This window comes from Coffea eugenioides, chromosome 9, assembly GCF_003713205.1.
Source record: "Coffea eugenioides isolate CCC68of chromosome 9, Ceug_1.0, whole genome shotgun sequence".
Classification (NCBI taxonomy): Eukaryota; Viridiplantae; Streptophyta; class Magnoliopsida; order Gentianales; family Rubiaceae; genus Coffea; species Coffea eugenioides.
The window spans coordinates 2277261-2298148 of NC_040043.1; the positions used below are offsets into that span (position 1 = coordinate 2277261).

The 20888-nt window shown below is 39.1% G+C and overlaps 3 protein-coding genes across 5 annotated transcripts; 1 reads left to right on the forward strand and 2 right to left on the reverse strand.

Moving 5' to 3' along the window:
- Positions 1–3260: 3260 nt before the first annotated feature.
- On the reverse strand, positions 3261–7221 carry LOC113783824 (E3 ubiquitin-protein ligase WAV3-like). Of its 3 annotated transcripts, none has more exons than XM_027330053.1 (3): positions 6695–7221; positions 6193–6318; positions 3261–5075 (listed from the first exon to the last, which is right to left on the reverse strand). In XM_027330053.1, the coding sequence occupies exons 1-3, from the start codon at positions 6860–6862 to the stop codon at positions 3678–3680; spliced, it is 1692 nt and encodes a 563-aa protein (XP_027185854.1). In that variant the 5' UTR covers positions 6863–7221; the 3' UTR covers positions 3261–3677. The 3 variants fall into 3 exon arrangements, with proteins under 3 accessions (XP_027185854.1, XP_027185856.1, XP_027185855.1); XM_027330055.1 differs by lacking the exon at positions 6695–7221 and adding an exon at positions 6541–6676 and having other exon boundaries at positions 6198–6318; XM_027330054.1 differs by lacking the exon at positions 6193–6318.
- Positions 7222–11176: 3955 nt separating this feature from the next.
- On the reverse strand, positions 11177–16482 carry LOC113782783 (probable galacturonosyltransferase 4). Its single transcript, XM_027328704.1, has 9 exons — positions 15883–16482; positions 15708–15745; positions 15521–15562; positions 15254–15383; positions 14890–15122; positions 14116–14387; positions 13051–13408; positions 12281–12856; positions 11177–11932 (listed from the first exon to the last, which is right to left on the reverse strand). The coding sequence occupies exons 1-9, from the start codon at positions 16001–16003 to the stop codon at positions 11657–11659; spliced, it is 2046 nt and encodes a 681-aa protein (XP_027184505.1). The 5' UTR covers positions 16004–16482; the 3' UTR covers positions 11177–11656.
- Positions 16483–18004: 1522 nt separating this feature from the next.
- LOC113748432 (ATP-dependent 6-phosphofructokinase 2) lies at positions 18005–20397 on the forward strand. The gene is made up of 2 exons (XM_027291984.1): positions 18005–18905; positions 19123–20397. Exons 1-2 carry the CDS (start codon positions 18243–18245, stop codon positions 19954–19956), a joined length of 1497 nt encoding a protein of 498 aa, XP_027147785.1. The 5' UTR covers positions 18005–18242; the 3' UTR covers positions 19957–20397.
- The last annotated feature ends 491 nt before the right edge of the window (positions 20398–20888 follow it).

Below are 20888 nucleotides of genomic sequence, written 5' to 3' on the forward strand. Positions count from 1 at the left end.
TTCCAACAAGTTTTGCCAAAATTCAGATTTGAAAATCAAGTAAACAAGTTGGATAACACAAACAACAAGACTGGACAGATTTGTATTCAGATGAATAGTAACTATGAACAGTGTCGGTGAACAGTACGATGAACAGTGTCGGTGAACAGTAACGATGAACAGTCGATGAACAGTAATAATTTTTTTTTTTTTTGGTTCTAAACAAACGAACAGATTGGGATAAACATATATGACTCGAAATAAACGAAAAACAAAAAAAAAGATATAACCTGGTGGTTGTCAACTAGCTCTGGTACCAACTGATGTGAAACCCCGATCTATACAACCAAAACACCATGGTTTAGGCAGCGGAAATTTGACCCAACTAATCCCTAGAAGTCACGAACAATTTTGATATTATCTCAACCCGTAACTACTCGAATTAACGAACCAAATTGGAGGTAGTAGAACGCCACAATCAAGGAAATACTCGATTGATAAGTTCGAGTGAATAACTTGAGAAGATTCTCAAGTATTCAAAGGCAACTCTCTTGCCAAAGAGAAAGTGAAAACTCATTAATTGTATTTAATAGTCAGAAATTGATCCCCAACAAAGAGGAAGTGGGGCTATTTATAGCCCTTACAAGCATTAACCCTAATCCAAAAGTTGACCAAACTACCCTACATATTTAAGAAAGATTTTGGGCCTTACTTACTAACAAATGGGCCGCAATTAAACTAGCTTAATTACCTAGACCTTCTAAAGCGAGAAATAACCAAAATCAACGAGGAAAATCAAATAATCCTACTAAACTCAAGTATTCTTCACTTGAATCTTCCAATTTTTCATGTGTTTGAATGGGTCTTGATCTTTAAATTCTCATCAGGAGGGAGGCGGAGAGGGAATCCCAAGGCTGGTAGGAGAAGCAGGACTCGTGGTTTTGGATGACAGAGGAGAGGAAAATGACGTGGCGGCGGAAAAAACAGAGAGAGGTTGAGAGTAAGAGAGAGGGGGAAGAGAGAGAGAGGAAGAGGAAAGTATGGAAGAGAGAGAGAGGAAAAAAAATCGAGAAGAAAAGGAAGAGAATACTGTTGGCATTTTAGTCTGACCTAGGCGTCGCGCGATGCGCTAAACAGATACCAGTGAAGATCACATGAGGATGACGAAATCACGTGCAGAACGACGAAACCCTTCGCACTTTTATTACTTATGTAGATAAGCACAAATGAGTCCATTCAATACTTTAGTGACTCCCTTAAACAAATCAAAAAAGAGGATGTTAACCAAGTTAAGAAATGGTTGCAAACATTAAATCCAACAGTCTCGATTTCAACCTCGATACTGAACTCGAAGGAGTGGTGAATAATAGACAGCTATATATTGGGTCTTCAGGAAACCAGAAATCGTCTTTATAATCTGTAGCATCAGTGATAGAGACGAGGAGGCTGCCATGGGATTGCTGTCTTAAGTAAGCCCTCAAGAATAGAGGATCCTGAGTGACTGAGCTTCCTACCACCTATCAAACAGAATTTGAAGTTAGTATAGCACAAGCACAATAAGAAATCCTGCACAAAATTATCCGATTATCTAAACAATTTTATCCATATGATAAATACCTTAACAATTCCAATTTATCCATATGAATTATGACTCTAGTTGCACTTTATCGTCCATAGAATTTTATACTTAATTTATCTTTAAAGATAAAATTAGGGTTAATTACATTAAGTCCCCTAAAATACATACTAATTCTTATTATATCTCATAAAAAATATTTATCACTTAATCCCTTTAAACCTAAACTATCCCTCTATTATTCTACCATTTTGGCTTTTTCATTTCTTCTCTATTTTCTATTTTCCTTTCTTTTTTCTTCCTATCATCTTCTATTTTCTCTTCTTTATTTTTTCTATTGTCCCTTCATTCCCTCATTCTACCAAATAATTTCAATTCTCAAATTTCAACACAAATATTTCAAGGCTAATATATGATTTTTTTTAAAAAAATCAAAAAAATCAAATCTACTATTTTCATTCTCATCCCTTCTTCCAACCTGCTGCTATAGCCATAAATCTATTTACTCTCACTCTTGACTATCCAATTAAAAAAAATGCAAGGATAGATTTGATGGGTTGTTGCCATCTCTCAACGGCATAAGGACAACAACATTTGAATTGAGACCAAACTCAAATTCAAATTTGTTTTGCTTTACTTGAGTTCGAACTCAAACTCGATCAAATCAAATCCAATCGAGCTCAATCGAGTCCAATCAAGTTTAAGTAATAGAAATTTATATTGTATATAATTTTAAACAAGGGACAAGATAGACAATTCATACTAATAAATGAAAAATAATATATATATGTATGTGAAGTTCGATGGAGCTCGATTAAATTCGATGAACTTTCAAGCTTCACATATTAAGGTCAAACTTGAACTCATCTAGCATCTCAAGTTGCTTGAACTCGAAGTTGAATTTTGATCGAATAAACTCATGAGCTACTCGATTAAACTGGACTTGTTTGCACTCCACTACAAAGTGTAGAAGATGAGGATTGAATTCCTTTTCAACTCTCTTTGTAGACTCTATTCCCATACCCCAGAATATGGGGCCTTTGTATTTCCTTTCTATTTGTTTCAATTGAAACAGTGCTTCCCTCTATTATTTTATTAATAGTATATAACTTTATTAATAGTATATAACAGTTTTTTTTAAATCATTAGAAATCTAAAGAAGTTAGGGGCTTTGGAGTAAAGAGACACTGTGACAAAGATGGAAGGAGGGAAAACCAGAATAGAGAAAAGAAAAAGAAAAGGACATAAGATAACAATCTTCGAGGGGTAATTTTTTGTTCTTTGGGGACAAAGTGACACCCAAAAAAAAAGTTAGGAGGTAAAGTTAGAATAGAAATTTAAAACAATTAACCTGTAAAATTACCACTAATATTTTATCCATCCTCATCTTTTCTTTTTCCCTTTAGTTTCTTGTTTGTTTACAAAGATATCAAAAATTAAAAATATTTAGATGTGGATGTAAAATTTAGAACTTTTGATTAATCAATTAGTAATAGTGATAAAATAGATTAGAAGTGACAAGAGGTTATGGGAATAAATAAGAGAGAGAGAAAAAAATGAAAGACGAAAACAAGAGGAAAGAATAACTAAAATAGCATGGGCAAAATGCTTAAAAAATGCTTTAGGAGACAAAAGGCAACTAGGATCATAATTCATTAGGTAAACTGCAAATGAACAATTTTCTTCGTATTGAAAATGAGGGCGATATTGGAACTTCATCTATTATTTAATAGTCAAACATGATTTTGAAAGAAAGAGTGGGTAAAGTGCTTACAAAATAATGTTAGGGGGCAAAGTGTAAATCACTCCAAAAAAAAAAAGGTTGAGGGGCTTTAATGCTATTAACCCAACTTAAATGGTAGCAATTCCCTTCTTACAAAAATAAATATATGTATATGGAAAATGCATGTTGGTCGAAAGCAAGCAAGTGTTTCAGCTGTTCCTCAACACCTATTCTCTGCTTGTCATCCCACTCCCCCCATGCAGGCAACATGTCAACAGGCCCCATTAAAGGAGTAATACTTGACGGTTTGATAATACTCTTAGCTGGCCAAACAAGAGAATGAATCCGCAAATGAAAATGTTTTGAGTTTGATACTTGGATTGACTGTGGGGTTTGAAGCTATGATGAATATATGGTAGGATACAGTGGCCTGTTTCCGTGCAAATGCTTGGCCCATCTTCTAGCCATGAAAGAGTCATGGTAGTCCCAGCTCTCCGCACTGCTTGTCCTCCCACCCATGCTCGCAACAGAATCTAAGCCGTCATTCCTTTCACTTTGATCTGGAATCCCGACTACAATTTCCCCAGTCTTGCTGCATTCATCAATTCCACTGTCAACGTAGCTATATTCCACGCAGACATGCCCACATTTTCGCAATATTAGTGGTATCCTTCTTTCTTCACCACCCCTTAGTTCTCCAAGCTTTATAACCCGAGCATCCTCCTTGATTTTTAGCCGTATCTCCTTGATTGCCCCGCCCAACATTCTGGCAAGAAATTCCTCAAACTCGTGCATGACAAATCCATTCAAAGTGCCGAAACCGAACCCTACATGAAAGCGATATATTCTCACGGGAACTTCTGTGCTGAAGCTATGGTAGGACCTGGTCGGACCATCCGAGAGGTGCAGAATACAAGACTCCGGGTTTCTGTAGACACGATCACTGAGTACTTTCACCCCTTTCTTTAGGCCTACAATTGGATTTGCAGGTCCTGTATGAAAAAGCCGATCAATGACTTGTAATGCTGTTCTTTTCCCATAGGAAGTCATGCGCTTGAGGGGAAACATACGTGCAGCCGCAGAAGAGTAGGTGACAATGGCCAAACGGTCCACGGCTCGCAGTGAGAAGATCACCAATGCCATGGCTTGTTTCATAAGCCTCAGGTGTGGCCCGTTGGGGCTGGCAACTAAGACCAAATCAGTTGCTGGTTGATGTTCTAATCTTACACAAAGATAAGCTCTTGTTGAAGTACAAGCAAAAGGGTACTGTCCAGCTGTGGCAGGATGCTCTGCTGGTACAAGTGATGATTGTACCATCAAATGTGAGGGACTAGTCAATTGATGCTGTAATGAAATATCACGAGAATGACCTACACTAACCCCAGAATTCGTATGTGCGCACAAGTGAATGTCAGGATGAGCTAGATGGAAAGGTAACAAAGAGATGTGGAGACGCTGATGGTCTGATGCATGGTCAGGCTCTACTGGATCATCGTCATCATAGTGAGCAGAGAGTAGAAAGGAGCGTCTGTGAACCCGAAAACTAGCGATAGAGTCATCAAGGATCTGGAGAATGGGATCAGACTGGTTGCTTTGGAGGGAGCAATGTGAATCTAAATTACGAGGAAGCTGTGTCCAATGGGCACGGCAAATTGGGCAGGTCATGCTACCATGGCAAACATTGGAAGAGATGCAGGCAAAGTGAAATGCATGAGAGCATTGTGCAGTGAATATAGCTGGGCACGGGTTGCTGCCTGAGCTGCAATTCAAAGGATCCAGACAGATCGTACAAATGCTCTGCCAGAAAAAGGAAAAAAGGGAAAAAAAAAAAAAAACCTTGTCATAAAGCCTACGACAGCAAAACCAGAATAATATAGTGAAGTATGCCAAAACTGGAAGGGGAATGAATTCTGCATTTATAATAAAAGAAATGAATCGATTTCGACAGTTGCTCTTTGTCCCAATCCTAAATCCATAATGCAAAAAGACACCTGCATTATAACTCAAATTACCAGCCAGATTAAATTTCGATAATCCGCGTACTGTCTTTCTACCCAAGTAGTTGGAATGGCAACTCAAATTTGAAAAACAACCTACCAAAGAATTCCATTATCTTCTTTTTCGGAAACATGATGATGATGATGTGGAGATTTAGGTAGTCTCTCTTAGTGGCCTTTCATTGAGAAACTTGAAGAGTCTATCTCACAAATTCTTCCAACAGTGTTGAACCTAAAATATTTGATATCGTCTCCTCCAAAATTCAAGAAATTTGAATTACAATAAAAAGAAAAAGTTCATTTCAAGAACTTGATCCAAGAATCAATTTTTAAGTAAGTAGGACTTTTAGGAAGGAATGAGATGGCTTTTATTTGACTACAAGTAGAATTTCGCAATGTCAGTATCACGAAATCATCATCACTCTTTCTTCAAATTTCATGTAAGAGATCCCAAATCCAATACTGTAACCCCTGTCTCACATATACAAGCAGCATATCTTAGTTCACCAGCGGAGACTCTGGGTGGGGTCATTAAACAGAAAAATATTTAGTTTTTTGGGCTTGGCTGGGCTATATCTTCATCTACAGATAAGTAGATTAGGTGAAGTATGAAGTGCGACAAAACAAGCTAATAAATAAGGGGGAAGGACTATAAAGTCGGACGCATGACTGGGACATGTGGAATTGCAGGAAAATCGCAACCAAGTAATGAGTGCAAGGAAAACGAAGTTTGTGGGCAAATTTGTTAGTGCTGTTTAGTAATGAGATTAGGGATGCGGGGGCACAAGAAAGCAATATTATATGTCAGGGCACTGTTAATGAATGTTACAATAACCACTTGAGTAGTAATGATAAGTTTTTGCTCAACGGAGAAGAAGATAGATAGTAGTGTTGGTGACATTAAGTAGTGCAAGCACCTTACTAGCAGAAATAGTAGTGTTGGTGGTGGAAACTGCTTGGTCTGAGGTCCCATTGGAGCAGATTGGGCGCGGAGAGGTAATTGCGGGCTTAAAAAGGTAGCAGCAGGGTGAATCGGAAGATACCTGCTTCAGCAAATGGGCAAAACAAATGAAACAATTATTGAGGTGAAGGAACGAAAATTAGACCAAACTGGAGACGGAGAGATAGGAGGAGGGGTAAGATTGGGTAAACGAAAATTTCATTTCATTCTGGAATAGACGCTTCGCTATAAAATGCAAACATGTAATTTTATTGACACAATGAGTACACAAGAAGAAGAAGGAGAGCAAGAGCATCTAACCCACATGAGTTAACATCCTTTTATTCATTTGCACTAGAAATATATGATGGTGCGGGATTGCTGTTATTGTACATGCAGCAGTATCAATTTTGTTGAACTTGAGAGATTGAGCAATGAGAAATTTAAGGGGGCGAGAGAGAGAGGGAGAGAAGACTCACATGGAGAGCATTGGAGGGGGTGTCGGGGAGGACATTGACATGGGAGGTTTGGTTTGTACTGGTATTAGAAGTGGTGGTCCAGGAAAAGGAGGCGCATGTTTGGGAAAGTATCTTCTTGGCGGCCTTCTTCAATTTCCGAGATGCTCCTCCTCCTCCTCCTCCCACCATTTCAATACTCTGCTTCAATTCAAAATACTACAAGAATTAGCTTTTCGTCTCTCTGTCTCTTGTCTCTCTGTCTGATTAGCTTGGGATGATGGATCTTTGCGAAGAAAAGCCATAAGAAATCCAGATAATTGAGCAACTTTAACTTCTGAATTGCATCCTGAAATGGAGCAGTAGAAGTTGCAATTGCTGCCGTTTCTGGAAACCAATTGCTGCCGCGTGGTTGGCTTAGCTGAGTGCTAAGCGCTAACTACTACCAGTAATCTCATCTAAGGAGCAGCAGCACTACAGTAGTTGCTAGTTTTGCTGCTAAGCGTAAGCGCAAGTGCTCTTACTTTTTTGTTGTGGTGTTCTTCTGTTTGGACTTTTAACTACTGCTGCAGCAGCAGCAGCATGGTGGTGGTAGTGGTATCCATTTTCTGGCGCGTCACTCCCACCTGGAGCCGGCAGAGGGGACCCCGCCTCAGAAGGGCCCACAACGCTGCCCACTTTTATTTTTCGTTTCCTTTTTGCAGATGGATCTAAATGTTTTGAGCGCGAGCGCGGAATACCTGCCTCGAGTGTGGTCTGCTTCTTGTTGTCCACGCCATACGTACAGCACTTGGTAGTAATAGGAAAAAATCTATTATGTCGCTATTCTCTGTCTATCTTCTTCTTCTTCTTTTTTTTTTTTTCAACAATAGGCATTTACAGAAAAAAAAAAGTTAAACTACACTCAGGACACACTAGGAGAAAAGATATTCTCTGTCTATCTTACTGTTATCATTTAAAAAGTACCACAATTTTGATATTTTAAATGTAATTATGAAACCTACGAACTACTTTCGTTCAGTGACTATTGAAAAAAGATTAAATCTCTCTTTGGACTATAGATTGAAGATTCGAACTCTATCTACTTGGAGTGAAAAAAAATTCAAAAGAAATATCAGAACTCCTCACCTGCTAGCCCTTTGTTTTACTCTTGCTGAAAAAGAAAATGAAAAAAGCAAAATGGCAAGTGATATGCACAAAATTTGAAAAGGGAAATAGTGATATGCTTAAAAAAGAAAAATCGAAGACTAAGCTCTAATTTGATATGTGATGATAATTAATTTAATATAATGCTCCAATCTTAACATTCCATCTTTAAAATTTTTGTACGTTAGACTGTATTGCAAATGCTTAGTTTTTTACATGCAATAAACGTTTTGCATGATTGCTAATTACTACATTTTGTTCACCGCAATTTCTTAGATAATATTATGTTAACAATCAAAATATTATAAAAAAATTAGTATATCTAAAATGTTATATTCACGCACAACACAAAGTACTTGATGTGTTACTTACTAGTAAAAGAAAAAGTACCAACTTGTAGCGACCGTCGGTGATGCTGACAACAAAAGACAACACAACTGCACTTTTTTTTTTTTTTCTTTGGAAGGAACAACACAACTGCACTTTTCAAAGCAAATTCCCGCCGGTACACATACAAATTAAACTTGTAATTCCTAAAATCAGCTGCTAAACCTGGGTTCTGAGTATTTTTCTGCTTAGTTTGTTGTAACAAAATTTTAGCACTACCATGGTAAGGATAAAAAAAAAATTGAAAAAGGGAAAAAGTGTCTCAATTCAAATGATACCTAGTGCATTTCTCAAAGTTACGTGTATTGTATTGATGTGCAGTTGCTCACACTCCCAAGTCCCAGGACAAAACATTCTTGAAAGTCTTACTACTATTAACTGCTCCGCCGGGCATGAAGCTGGAGAAATACTTGTGCAGTGGTAGTAGTAGTAGTAATATACTCCTATCTAATACTAGTACCATCGAGTTCACCTTAAAACGTCCAAGAAACATGGAGGAATAAGGAACGCAGCAATCCGGTGGAGGAGGGTACGTGAGTACCAAACCTACACACAAAAGTAGGGATGTAATCGAGCCAAGTCAAACTCGAGTATTGCTATACTCGACCTCGATTCGACTCATATATACCTAGGCTCGAACTCGACTCGAGCTCGATCGAGTACAAAAAATCGATATTCGAAACTTGACTCGAAAAACTCGCTTTAAACTCGAGACTCGACTCGATAAGGCTCGACCTTTAGTCAAGCCTTATCAAGTCGAGCCTAATCAAGCTTTTTGACGCACTTTCGTCTTTTCTTCCCTTTTTTAGACATTTTTTCTTTTTAGGTCTTTTTACAATTATGTTATTACTTTTTTGCCATTATGAAATTTTATTATAAAGAAGAATTTATTGTAAATTTCGTAAAACTTATACCTATAATGGTTATTTTATAATTATAATACATATATATTATTTAAATTATAAATATATTATTTAAATACTCCCGGCTCAACGAGTAGCTCGACAAGTCTCGAGCCTCAAAATATTGGCTCGAAACTCGACTCGAATGACAACTAGTAGCTACAAATAACACTAGTTAGTTGCTGTATTGTTGCGTCTCTGCTAATTAATTTCTGGGTTGCTGCTATAGTAATAGAATACCCTCTGCCTGTCTGGGCATTAAACAACCACAACACCCACCTACACAATAAAAGAAATCTAGAAAAAAAAAGAAAGAAAGTGTAGATAAATATTTCGAGTGATTGCTAATAAATTTACATTCACTAGCTAGCTAGCACCCCCAAGCAACAATACACACATGTTTATAATAACGGCCAAGCTTCAGCGAAAGCACCAATACTTAAAGATGAGCCAGTCAAAACATTTCAAAGCCATCTTACAATTGTACTCTGTCTGTCAGTAGTGTTTTCTTTCAATAAAGAGTTACTCCAAAAAGGTAAAGAAGCATTTTGATTTTTTGACGACAAGACTTGCAGCACTTTAGATTAGTCTGTCAATGTTGAGCATCCCCGCTTTCATATTTTTCTGACGAGAAAGCAAAGGGCTTTTCGGATTATGGATTTTTACGGGGCATATATATATATATATATGGTCATGGTCCCCTCGAAAGAAGTGAAACAAGGAATGACACGATCTCTGATTCCAGTTCCGATGTCCTTCGGCCTACAAGGCCCAATATCCCCCTATTATGTTATTTATTTATTTATATGTATTGCAATGCCAATTGTTTAACGAACAACAATTATCTAATCTACATAAATGCTCTATTGGAGAGGAGGTTAAAGAGACCCGTACGAGGAATGAACCATCAGACCACAGGTTTGAGCCCCTTACTTAATACATGACAGAGACTTAAATGAATTCTTTCTGACCACTAAATTAAAATCTACTGATTATATCCTCACAAGACTTTCGAGTCGTGTTTGCGTGCGTGTCTTTTTTTTTTTTTTTAAGTTGCGAGTTGAATGAGTTGTTTCTTTCCAATGCTGTTGGCATTGTTTGTCATGCTATTATTATACTTTTCTATATACTTGTATTTGTTAGAATTAATTGTTCGAATTTTTTTGTTCGTGCTTTCCTTTTCAGTTAATTCTGAACTTAGGACTGCTTTACGCTAATGTTTCCAATTAGCAATCCTAAAGAGAAACACTCTACTGCCATGTGGTTGAATCTATATTTGCCATCTTTTTTTTATTCTTACATTGTTGATGTTTGTCTAATAGAAAATATAAATCATGCATATATGTCAAACAATAATAATATTCTAAGTGGGCCTGGCTCCCTAGCGGATTGTTATATACAAACGGACGTCCACCTCATCTCTGTGCTCAAATTCTCATCACAACACGAGAGGGGATTGCTGGGTCCCAAGCCCCAGCTGTCGTTTCAAGCAAGCATATTATTGCGTACGCCGTACGCCCCCCTCTTTGTCGTCATGGACACTCACAGAATTGTTGTTGCATTGATGGAGATTCGATTTAATTAAACGTAACCATGAATGAAGTTTACTCCAAAAAAAAAATTGTTAAATTAATACTCCACAGTAATTGCGTGATACTCCATAAAATGGTGGTTTGATTGAAAGGGTAAAAAGGAAAAAACGCCCAATATCAAACACTACTGTCGTGTCGGCAGTACACGAGGACATCAAAACCTAGAAAACCAGCTATACGACTGTGCGCAAAAGTAGCAGTACTAGTGTATTTCCCCTCCTCATCTTTCTTTCTTTCAAAGCCCCGTGTGAAAATGAATCCAGAAATACCCAGTCAATAGCACACTTTTATTTTTGAGTTTTTAACTTGACGACAACATTGCACGGCCTAGGGTCGATTATCACCGTTCGCTTGGATTGTGGCTCAGGACATGCAAAGAAGCAAACATACACTACCGTGTGCATATATGCACTTGTGGTTAATCTCAAAAACCATAGCTCCCCATGGGGACAAGACAAAACATAGAACAAAGCACACCATTCCGAGCGTTTGCTGCAAATTGACCATAAACTTTTTGTCATCAAAGCTAATGGAATAACAAACTTCTGTCGGTTACAAAGATGCAGTCATATTCCTAATCAAACGGAAATCACTTGTGGGAAGCTACACATGTAGGAAATATACTACCGCCTATCAAGCAAAATGAACGAATGATATACATACCTTACAAGGAAGTAACATCCCAAAAGAATCGAAGGAAAACAAAGTTGCAGGGAGTAGGGGAACATCTTTCCAACCATCCACACATTTTATCTGCAACCTCCAGCTCCAGAGTAATGGATGACTAGAAGAAATGTCTCGGCAATCGCTCCGCCAGCAATTTGTATACCTAAACAGCTCTCCTTTCACAAGTGAACAAAATAATCCCTACTCAGCCAACTTCATAGAGCATGCATTAAGCGGACCAGCATCATCCTGCACTGGAGGACCTCTACACAGCAGAAATTGTCAGCAGACTTTTAGGGGTTGATGTTGCACTCCCTCAAGTACATCTGATCATTGTCAACGTATTTAGCCCAGTAACTTCGATACTTGGGTATGCCAATCTCAAGCCATGGTTTTAAGTTGCCATTGTAATGTACAACCGCTGCTCGATCAATCTCCTTCGGGCTTATATTTGGATTGTAACCAAGGCCCAGCACATGCCAGTATCGATCAAGGGCATACGTGCGATTCCAAAATGTTATCAATCCAGGTGGCAGTGTCCCCAATTTCCACAACTGCCTATCATGGTTCTGTAACAGCACCAAAACCTTACACTAGTAAGCCTTCAGAATTGAAGCAGATTCAGACTAACACTACTGAAACGAGTAATCTAATGACATGAACACAAAGGACAACTTGCCAGTAATCCAAATAAGCATCAAAGCTGGATTATTAACACAGCAAAAATAGAAATAAGCATGCCTGTAGTGACACATATTAGTAATGATAAATGCAAGATTTCACAGTACTTGTTTATTTCAAGCAGCAAGGGAAAATATTTCACTGATATTGGTCAACAAATGCATTTGGATCGATGAAAGGAACAATGCCTATTCAAGAATCAGGAACCAATGTACTTCTCCAGCCAAATCCCTTACCAGATTTTGCCATGAGTGGTAGACTTCTGTTATGTTTTGCCTCTTCCACTCATCCAAGTCAACAATATTCATTCCAAACGCCCAACCACAAGCACGAGGGTCAAATTTTTTGGAAATCAGAGGATTTGAAAAGTTTAGGTAACGATCAAACCGATGAAAGCTTTCTCCACAAGTCTCAACCACACCAATCACCTTTCCCTTCAGATTAAGGGACCACAGCTTAGTTAGATCCTTCTGCACCACAATATCATCATCTAAGAACAGAACCTTGCCTAGCTTGGGGAAAATTTCTGGCAGGTAAAAACGTAGATGATTCATTATTGACAGGTATTTCGGGTTCCTGAACTTCAAATTTGAATCAGATTCAGCACGGCGATTCTTGAAGTAGTAATCAATCATGGAGGGAGAACCCAGCTGCTTGAGAACAGGACTGTAACTTGAATTTAACCAAGAAAATTCCTCGACATTCTGGACCTGTATCGTGGCATTGCTGGGTGGATTTGCCAAAAACCACATCCTCATTGCAGCATAATTTAGCCTGTCCGTGACGATGTGGAAAACATGCCTTGAAGTGTCCTGCTGACATCGAAATTTGTTATGACAAAACATTACAGCAACTGATATCCACAACAAAAGCAAATGGACATCATCACCTAGATTGATACAAAATCAAGAAAACACAAATAGTCTGTACATCATCACATTAATCAGTACCTTTTTTGAGTTAAAAGGAAACCCATGCACATTAATGAGAGGATAATACCACTTACCTTTGCGTGAGAGATAGTTGAGTTTACAACAACAGCAGCTGCCAGTACATTATCTGAGAACAGTGCATAGTGGTAGAGCCTGGAGTCTTCCAATTTATCTTGACCTGGAAATTGTTGTTGGGAAGAATTTAGCATGAAGTACTCAGTTGAAAGACGCAACGGAAGACAATGAAGTCCTTTAGGAAGAGTTTTGGCGGTTAAATGAGTCAAGAATAAGGTCTGCTTCTTGTGGACCCGAAGCTGTTCTTCAGTGGAGTGAAGCATGGCTCGAAGCTTCTTTACCACTGCAGCACAATCATCTTGAATTTGCTTGCCTTTAGTTAGGGTTTGCTCCATGGCTTTCAACTTCTCAAAGGCACTGCAATGGAATTGGACACCATCAAAGTCGATCAATAAATCAATCCGCACACACACAAACACAGACACAGGAGACAATAAACTGAAAAAGAAGACCAAAAACTTATCTAGTCACTATTTCATGCAATCTAATCCTTACTAATGTATCATACGAGTTAAAAATGAGATTGTAGAAGAATCGTTCAGAAGAGATAATAATGTCCATGATGGGCACCATTAGTGAAGGGTAGAGAAGAAATACAAACGTTGTAACCCCAACAAGCATGTTGCAACCATTAAGGCACAAACAATAAATTCGGCAACTCATTTTTAATTAATTATTCCAAACATATCTTGCAATCTGAAAGAAAGGAAATTACATGAACTTGAAACATAGACACACCAACCCTAACTATCAGAGTTGCATTTCAACCCTCGAACAAGAATAAAACCCATTTAACCCCCTCAGCAAACAAATGAAGAAGTAACTCCATGTGCTATCAGCCACAGTGAACAATCTACTGCAAAATTAAAAAATGGGATCAACATTGGATGGGGTTAATTCATAAATGTCTTACATAAAACTTTAAAGCTGGACTCAATTAATTGTTAACTAATCATCCAACGAGAAGCCCCGCCAAAAAAAAACCCCCCCAAAAAAAAATCATCTAATGAGGAAAACATATTTGAACGGCTATATACAAAGATATACCTAATTCGAAAACTTACTTCCTGGGTAGGTCAGAATCTTTGGTGACATCCCCAAGCACTCGTTGAACTTCCTTCATACGCAATCGGAGCTCCCTTATAAAGTGGGGATTATTTCTAGTTGCTGAGAGGGAGAGATAAACTTTTCCCCTAATGAGTTGATCCTTTAGTTGGCTAACACGAGCATCTGGCAGAGCTGCTTGTTCTTTCTGCTTATCATTTTGGGCATCCATTTGTTCTCTAGCACCATTTCTACCAGAGTTTCTGGAAGTGTGATGCTCAACATTTGTTTGCTAGAAAGATAGAGGTTCCAGAAGTTCAGTACCACTATAAAGCTCCTATAATCCCATATCTATCAAATTAGTAAAACAAACTCTCACATTAATTTGCGACAATCAAACTCCAAATTGTATTTCAGCGGAAATTATGAAAAAACAATAAAGACATGAGACATGCTCACAGTGAGAAATAATTCGTTGTTATAATCTGTTTTAAGAAGGTCTGCAGAAGTTCAATAAATAGAAAAACTTCATCCATCTTAAAAAGTTTACCACTGATTGGAAACAAAAATGCTCAGGGAACTGGAAGATAACCTTGTTCTAGGGTAACAAAATGAACCTCCATGAGGTACTTATCTCACTATTTAAGATCAATAGTAGAAGGCAGCTTTAAAAAGCTTTCAATCAAGCAAGTTCATGTGACCAAATGCTAAATCCCAGCTTCCACATTACTGAAACACCAAGCCATGCATTTAGCAGCGAAAAGAAAACAGATTGAAAAGCATAGAACATATACCATTTTCCCAAAGGCACTGTCTGACTTCTCAGAACTGGTTCTACTCATTTCTTTAGTTGAATCAGTATGTATAGTCTTGAATTCAGTTTCCTGAGAATGTAACTCTTCTCCATCCTTAGACTGAGCTTTCAGCTCTTTGGTGGTGGTGACCTGCCTGATGGGATTTTCAAAAGCGTCTCCAGTGCGGCCTCCGCTCAGGACAGATGAGACAGTGGCTTGATGCTGCAGAGAATCTGCAAATAGAGTTTAGAAATGAAGTCAGGCATCTAAAACAGGCATAAACTGGAAGTATGGTATCATGGATGCAAGTCATGTGTGTACAGAATGGCTGCTCAATATAACAAGAAAATTTATTAAAAAAAACCTTCAGTTAGCTGTCTTGTTATGCGAGCATTGTCATTGGCGGAGGCATCAGAAACATTAGCAGCAAGAGATTGGGTAGAATTTTCTGAATAAACAAAGCCCAACGGCTCTTTCAGAATGGTAGTTGATTCCTGTCAATTAAGATTGAAATGGATAAAGCGGAAGAGCAAAAGATCTTTTTTTTTTTTTGGGTACAAGAAACATTAGAAAAGGGAAAACAGACAAACAGAGCAAGAGCAGAAATGGGGAAAGCAATTAAACTACATACTTGGGGCAGTATATTGAGTGGCCTGATGTCACCTCCAAAGGTCTACAATCATCAAAATAAAGAATTCATTGAGGAAATTAACACGGGAAAGAAAAAGATTTAAATTTGTCTAAAGTTACAGAACAAGTAGTAATAATTAAACGAGCCAAGAAAATGGATGAGGCAAAATTATTAGGATAAAACTTACAAAGGCAGAAGCTTCTTCAACAATAAAGTCATTCCCAGCTGAAATAAGCAAATTAGAAAGTGAAAAACCAAAAGAAATAAAACTACGAAGTATGCTCTAGTTAAAAGAGCAAACTGAAAATAAACGTTGCAGAAATTATTTAAAAAGTGGAGTAATTGGTCATCCTGCTACTTACAAGAAGAAGAAGAAGTAGCAGAAGACGGAAGATAAATGCCGAGAGTTTCAGTGTAGAGGACAATAGGGGCAAGAACCGTGGATACCAACAGCAACAACAACGCAGCCTTTCTAAGCTTCATCCTCCCTCCCCCGGCCGTAACCACCCTATAACCAGCGGCGATTTCTTTTTATCTTTCCTTTTTCTTTTGACTTCCTCCGGCGACGGTAACCTCTCGCACTGGGGCCTACCACAGATGACCAATATAAACCTTTAATCCCACCAAATCTCTCTGATAATGAACGTAAAAAATGTACGGATATTCTTTTTCGCCCAAAATCATCAAATTTCTGGACCAACGCCCCCCACTACACACTGATCTTGTGCTTGTATACAGTACCAATGCACCAAGCAGGATAAAAAAGAAGAAGAACCCAAGAAGAAGAAGAAGAAGAAGAAGAAAATGGTGAAAAACAGAAATTAAGGATTGATTGAATTTTTATTTTTTTTTTTGGCAATTAAACCAAAGACTCCGAATTAGGACGTTAGGGTCGGACGAAACCCGACTTCCCCAGCTTCTAGAGAGAGAGAGACAGAGACAGAGAGCAGCGTCGGCGACTAAAATGACAAAATAATACTCGATGCTGACAACGGGACTTGGGGCTAGCTGGTAGTAATATTTATTTTATTTGGTGGTCACAACTCACAAGTCACGTGCACCCAAATTTTTTTTTGCTGAAATAACTTTAATACCCTTAGTGCCAACCAAAATTTGCCCCCATGAGTTGTGGACCAATTACGCATTAAAAGTAGTTTTAAGTACTAAGGTTTTTAAAATCATAATAGATTTTAATTATCAAAAAATTGCTCTAACTATAATTGTAATTCTTCATAGCTTATTCAAAATCATAATAATGAATTTTAATTATCAAAAAGTGCTCTAACTAGAATAATTGTAATTCATTATAGCTAGTATTGCTAATTACGGATTCTGCTTCCCAACCGCCTTATTATAGGCCTTGTTGAAGTATCTGGTTCCAATGAGCTTCCTGCAGTGTCACAAACACACGTCACTCGTACTTTTGTGTGCAACACACCTCCCTGCTGATTAATTGTGGTGTACGTGTGCGTGTCTATACATATATATATACACGCACACATTATGTTTAATTCTTCATACTATAAACAAATATGACGTAATAATTAGATAATTAGCCGAAAGAGAGAGAGAAAGCGATTTGGAAGGGAAAACATAAAAAACCAATCAAGAGAGGGGAACGATTTACTTAACCAACTACTTCTAAAGTAATCGGCCATCGTAGGAGGTCAAATGTTCAAGTTATTTTTCATCACAAAATTGTCACTTAATGTGACTTATCTTAGATCTGTATGGATGACTCTTGCACCCGTATGGTCCAACGGTGATTTAGTGTTCGTCGGCTCTTCATGGTCATGTTGAATTACCCCCTAATATATATTAGAATAAGAGTAGAAGTAGGTGTAAATGGTGTTAATAGACAAAAGGGGGGGGGGATCGATTTACATTTTGCAAGGAAAGCCTTGGTCATCCATTCAGCCCAAACGCCTGCCTACATAGCAAATAAAGTGATATCAGATAGGAACTAATTTGTTTAATTACTATTCCTATAATGCACATACACAAATTTTTTTTTCTTCTCTAGTACACAAATAAAGGCAGTTTTTTTTTTCATTTAAAGTTATCATATTTGTTTGATATTTTAAATCAGAGCTTAAATTCAATTGTGATCAAACAAATTTAGGTTTATCAAATCAACGACTTAATCAAGACTCAATTTTTGGACTTTAAAATTTAGGTTTCAAATTTTAGCCTTATCAAACGAAACCTTAGTGATAACAAAATTGGATTAATTACATGAATCTCTCCTGAAATTTAACCATATATTACGAAAAATGAACCTTGCGATTTAGGCAAAAAATAGTCTGCCTTCTCGAATGTCCCTTGATATCCTGGGCTCCTACTAGTTTTAATTTTTTTTTCCCCCAAAAAAGTGAAAGGGTTTGCTTTGGTAGGACGTGTCCCACCAAAAGTCCCCCAGAAGGTCAGAGAACACCGCGTGGATTGTAAGCCCGGGCACGTCATCTCTCAACAGTCTGCCACGTATTCTCATCAGACAATCTCTCTCTCTCTCTCTCTCTCCAACGCTCATATCTCATCTCGATTCCCCGGTGCACGCTTACCACTGGCCAAACCTCCCACCGCCGGCCATGTCTGATTTCTTTTGTTTTATATCTCCATATAATATATATGCACTATTACCTTACTGGTGCGAGTGGTACTAATTGATGAAATAGTACTAACGAATACTACTAGATAGCATTAATAGCAGCAGCTAGCCGTAATGGAGGCTGGGGAAGAGGATATCTCAGCAGCAGCAGCCAACCTGCGTAACGACGCCCACCAGCAGCAGCAGCAACCGCCCGTCTCATCCTCCAATATTATCAGCGTTGATAACAATAGCGTCATCAATCTCCATAGCCTCACCCACCTCACCGATTACCTTCCTCACCTCCAAACCCACGTTAACCCCTTGGACTCCATCCCTTTCTTTCACCCAATCTCCGGCTTCTACCTTTCCCCAACCGACGTCATCTTTCGCAACATCCTCTTCGACCTCTCTCTCTCTGCTGGGAGCTCAGGCTCAGCAACCCACCACCTGCAGCAGCTGGACGCCTACCACAGAGCCGGCCCCCGTAAGCACATCTACTTCGATCACTCCCACGTCCGCGCCGCCATCGTCACTTGCGGAGGCCTGTGTCCCGGAATGAACACCGTCATCAGGGAGCTGGTGGTCGGGCTCTGGGACCTGTATGGGGTCCGCCACATCTTTGGCATTAAATCTGGGTATCGGGGCTTTTATTCCGCTTCTACTGATCCCGTCCCACTCTGTCCCAATATGGTTCACGACTTGCACAAGAGGGGTGGCACCGTGCTGGAGACCTCCAGGGGTGGTTTTGATCTTCATCTCATTGTGAATGCCATTGAAAATCGTGGATATAATCAGGTCAGAGTCATTTGATACACTTGCACACAAAAGTAAATTAAGAAAACAATTTTGTCCTGCATGTAATTAGCGAAAGATTGGCAAGGCTGTAGCTGGTTTGAATGCCTTGTGTACTTGGTGGGATCTTAATCCTATACATATATTATTTTTTCCCTATATGAAAAAAAAAGAAATGAGTATATTGCACCTTCTCATTCCATGATCAAGAATGACACAGGTTTACATTATCGGTGGAGATGGCACAATGCGTGGGGCAGTAAAAATATTTGAGGAAATAAAGCGGCGGAAATTGAAGATAGCAGTTGCTGGAATTCCTAAAACAGTGGACAATGATGTCGGGGTGATTGACAGATCGTTTGGGTTTCAGACGGCGGTAGAGATGGCCCAGGAAGCAATCAGCGCAGCTCATGTGGAGGCAGAGAGCGCAGTTAACGGCGTAGGGTTGGTGAAGCTGATGGGGCGCAGCACAGGGCACATTGCACTCCACGCAACTCTAAGTAGCCGGGACGTGGATTGCTGTTTAATCCCTGAAATTGAGTTTTACTTGGAAGGGAAAGGAGGGCTGTTTGAGTTCCTGGAAAGCCGGCTGAAACAGAATGGGCATGCAGTGTTGGTGGTAGCAGAGGGAGCTGGACAAAATCTAATACCCAGAAGTAAAGAAGCTGCTGAAGGACAGGCGGGGAAGGATGAATCCGGGAACGCGGTGTTGTTGGATGTTGGTGGGTGGTTGAAATCGGAGTTGAAGAAGTGGTGGGGGAGGGATCACCCGGAGGAGGAGCTGTTCACCGTCAAGTACATAGATCCTACGTACATGATCCGTGCGGTGGCGGCGAATGCAACGGATAATTTGTACTGCACTCTATTGGCGCACGCAGCCATCCACGGAGCAATGGCCGGCTACAGTGGGTTTGTGTGCGGGCCGATTAATGGGAATTATGGGTATATTCCGGTTGAAGAGGTGGCGGGGGCCAACAATGTGGTCGACACGAATGATCATAAGTGGGCTTGGGTTCGATCCGTTAACAATCAACCTGATTTTATGCGGACCTGATTCATTGACTCTTTGTATCTCCATCATCTATCAAGAGCGCATTTGATACTACTTGCAAGCAATTTCCCTTTCCGGGGGAAGTTTTTTTTTTTTTTTTTTTAAAGTCTTCAACTCTTACTCCTATTTTAATCTTGTACATTAATTAGGAGGGGATTTTGAATAAATAGGGGTTGTTGAATTGAGTAAAATTGTTGGGATGCGATTCACCTGTTCGTGCCTCCAGTTCAGTAAAGCACAGGTGATGGCTTGTCAGTTGTCACTCACTCCTCTTATAGGGGTTGGCATTTTTATTTCCTTTATAGTTTGTACCCATGGCTTGGCAACTGAATGGCCTGCATGAAGGAAAAGGGTAGTGTGAAATTGCACCTGAAAGAAAGAAAGAGAGGGTTTGGGGACCATACCCCCATCATGTCTTCTTCTCTGTAATTAAATAAAGTGATCGTTTAATGAGTATGAGATGCCGCTGGTGATTGCGGTTGCATCTGCGTCACAATCCGGTGATTTGGGAGCTGTCTTAAAGCGTCCAAAAGACATTTACGTGTGTCTAGTTAAGATAAGTATGACGGATTGATGCGGATATTCCTTCAAATGTCGGCCATTATCGTCTACTCGATTATATTCCTCCTGCTCCACCAGCTCCTCCTCCACAGTTCACTGTCTGAATGAATGAACGAGAGAGTAAAAAGTTGAAGATGGTAAAATCAATTTGTGCGTAACTTTTTGTTATGATTATCGATATACAATAATAAATGATGATTCTCTCCTGAAAGCAAAGCATCCATAATTATTCCACTCCTACTCACTGCATCCAGCCATCCACTTAAATTACCTCTACCCTCTTTTTCTTTGCTGCTTACAACTCTAGGCTTTTCGACCATTTGCCCGACCTATCATTGTCAGACCAGAGAATTCATTTTCTTCTCCTCTCTCTC

Excerpts from the sequence above, each read along its gene's own strand:
- LOC113783824 (XM_027330053.1), bottom strand. The coding sequence starts at position 6,862 with ATGGTGGGAGGAGGAGGAGGAGGAGCATCTCGGAAATTGAAGAAGGCC. Across the intron at positions 6,319-6,694 it reads CCCCCTCCAATGCTCTCCAT|GTATCTTCCGATTCACCCTG; the intron begins GTGAGTCTTCTC and ends TTGCTGAAGCAG. Across the intron at positions 5,076-6,192 it reads CTACTATTTCTGCTAGTAAG|AGCATTTGTACGATCTGTCT; the intron begins GTGCTTGCACTA and ends TTTTTCTGGCAG.
- LOC113782783 (XM_027328704.1), bottom strand. The coding sequence starts at position 16,003 with ATGAAGCTTAGAAAGGCTGCGTTGTTGTTGCTGTTGGTATCCACGGTT. Across the intron at positions 13,409-14,115 it reads GATTCTGACCTACCCAGGAA|TGCCTTTGAGAAGTTGAAAG; the intron begins GTAAGTTTTCGA and ends ATTCCATTGCAG. Across the intron at positions 12,857-13,050 it reads CAACTATCTCTCACGCAAAG|GACACTTCAAGGCATGTTTT; the intron begins GTAAGTGGTATT and ends CGATGTCAGCAG.
- LOC113748432 (XM_027291984.1), top strand. The coding sequence starts at position 18,243 with ATGGAGGCTGGGGAAGAGGATATCTCAGCAGCAGCAGCCAACCTGCGT. Across the intron at positions 18,906-19,122 it reads AAAATCGTGGATATAATCAG|GTTTACATTATCGGTGGAGA; the intron begins GTCAGAGTCATT and ends AGAATGACACAG.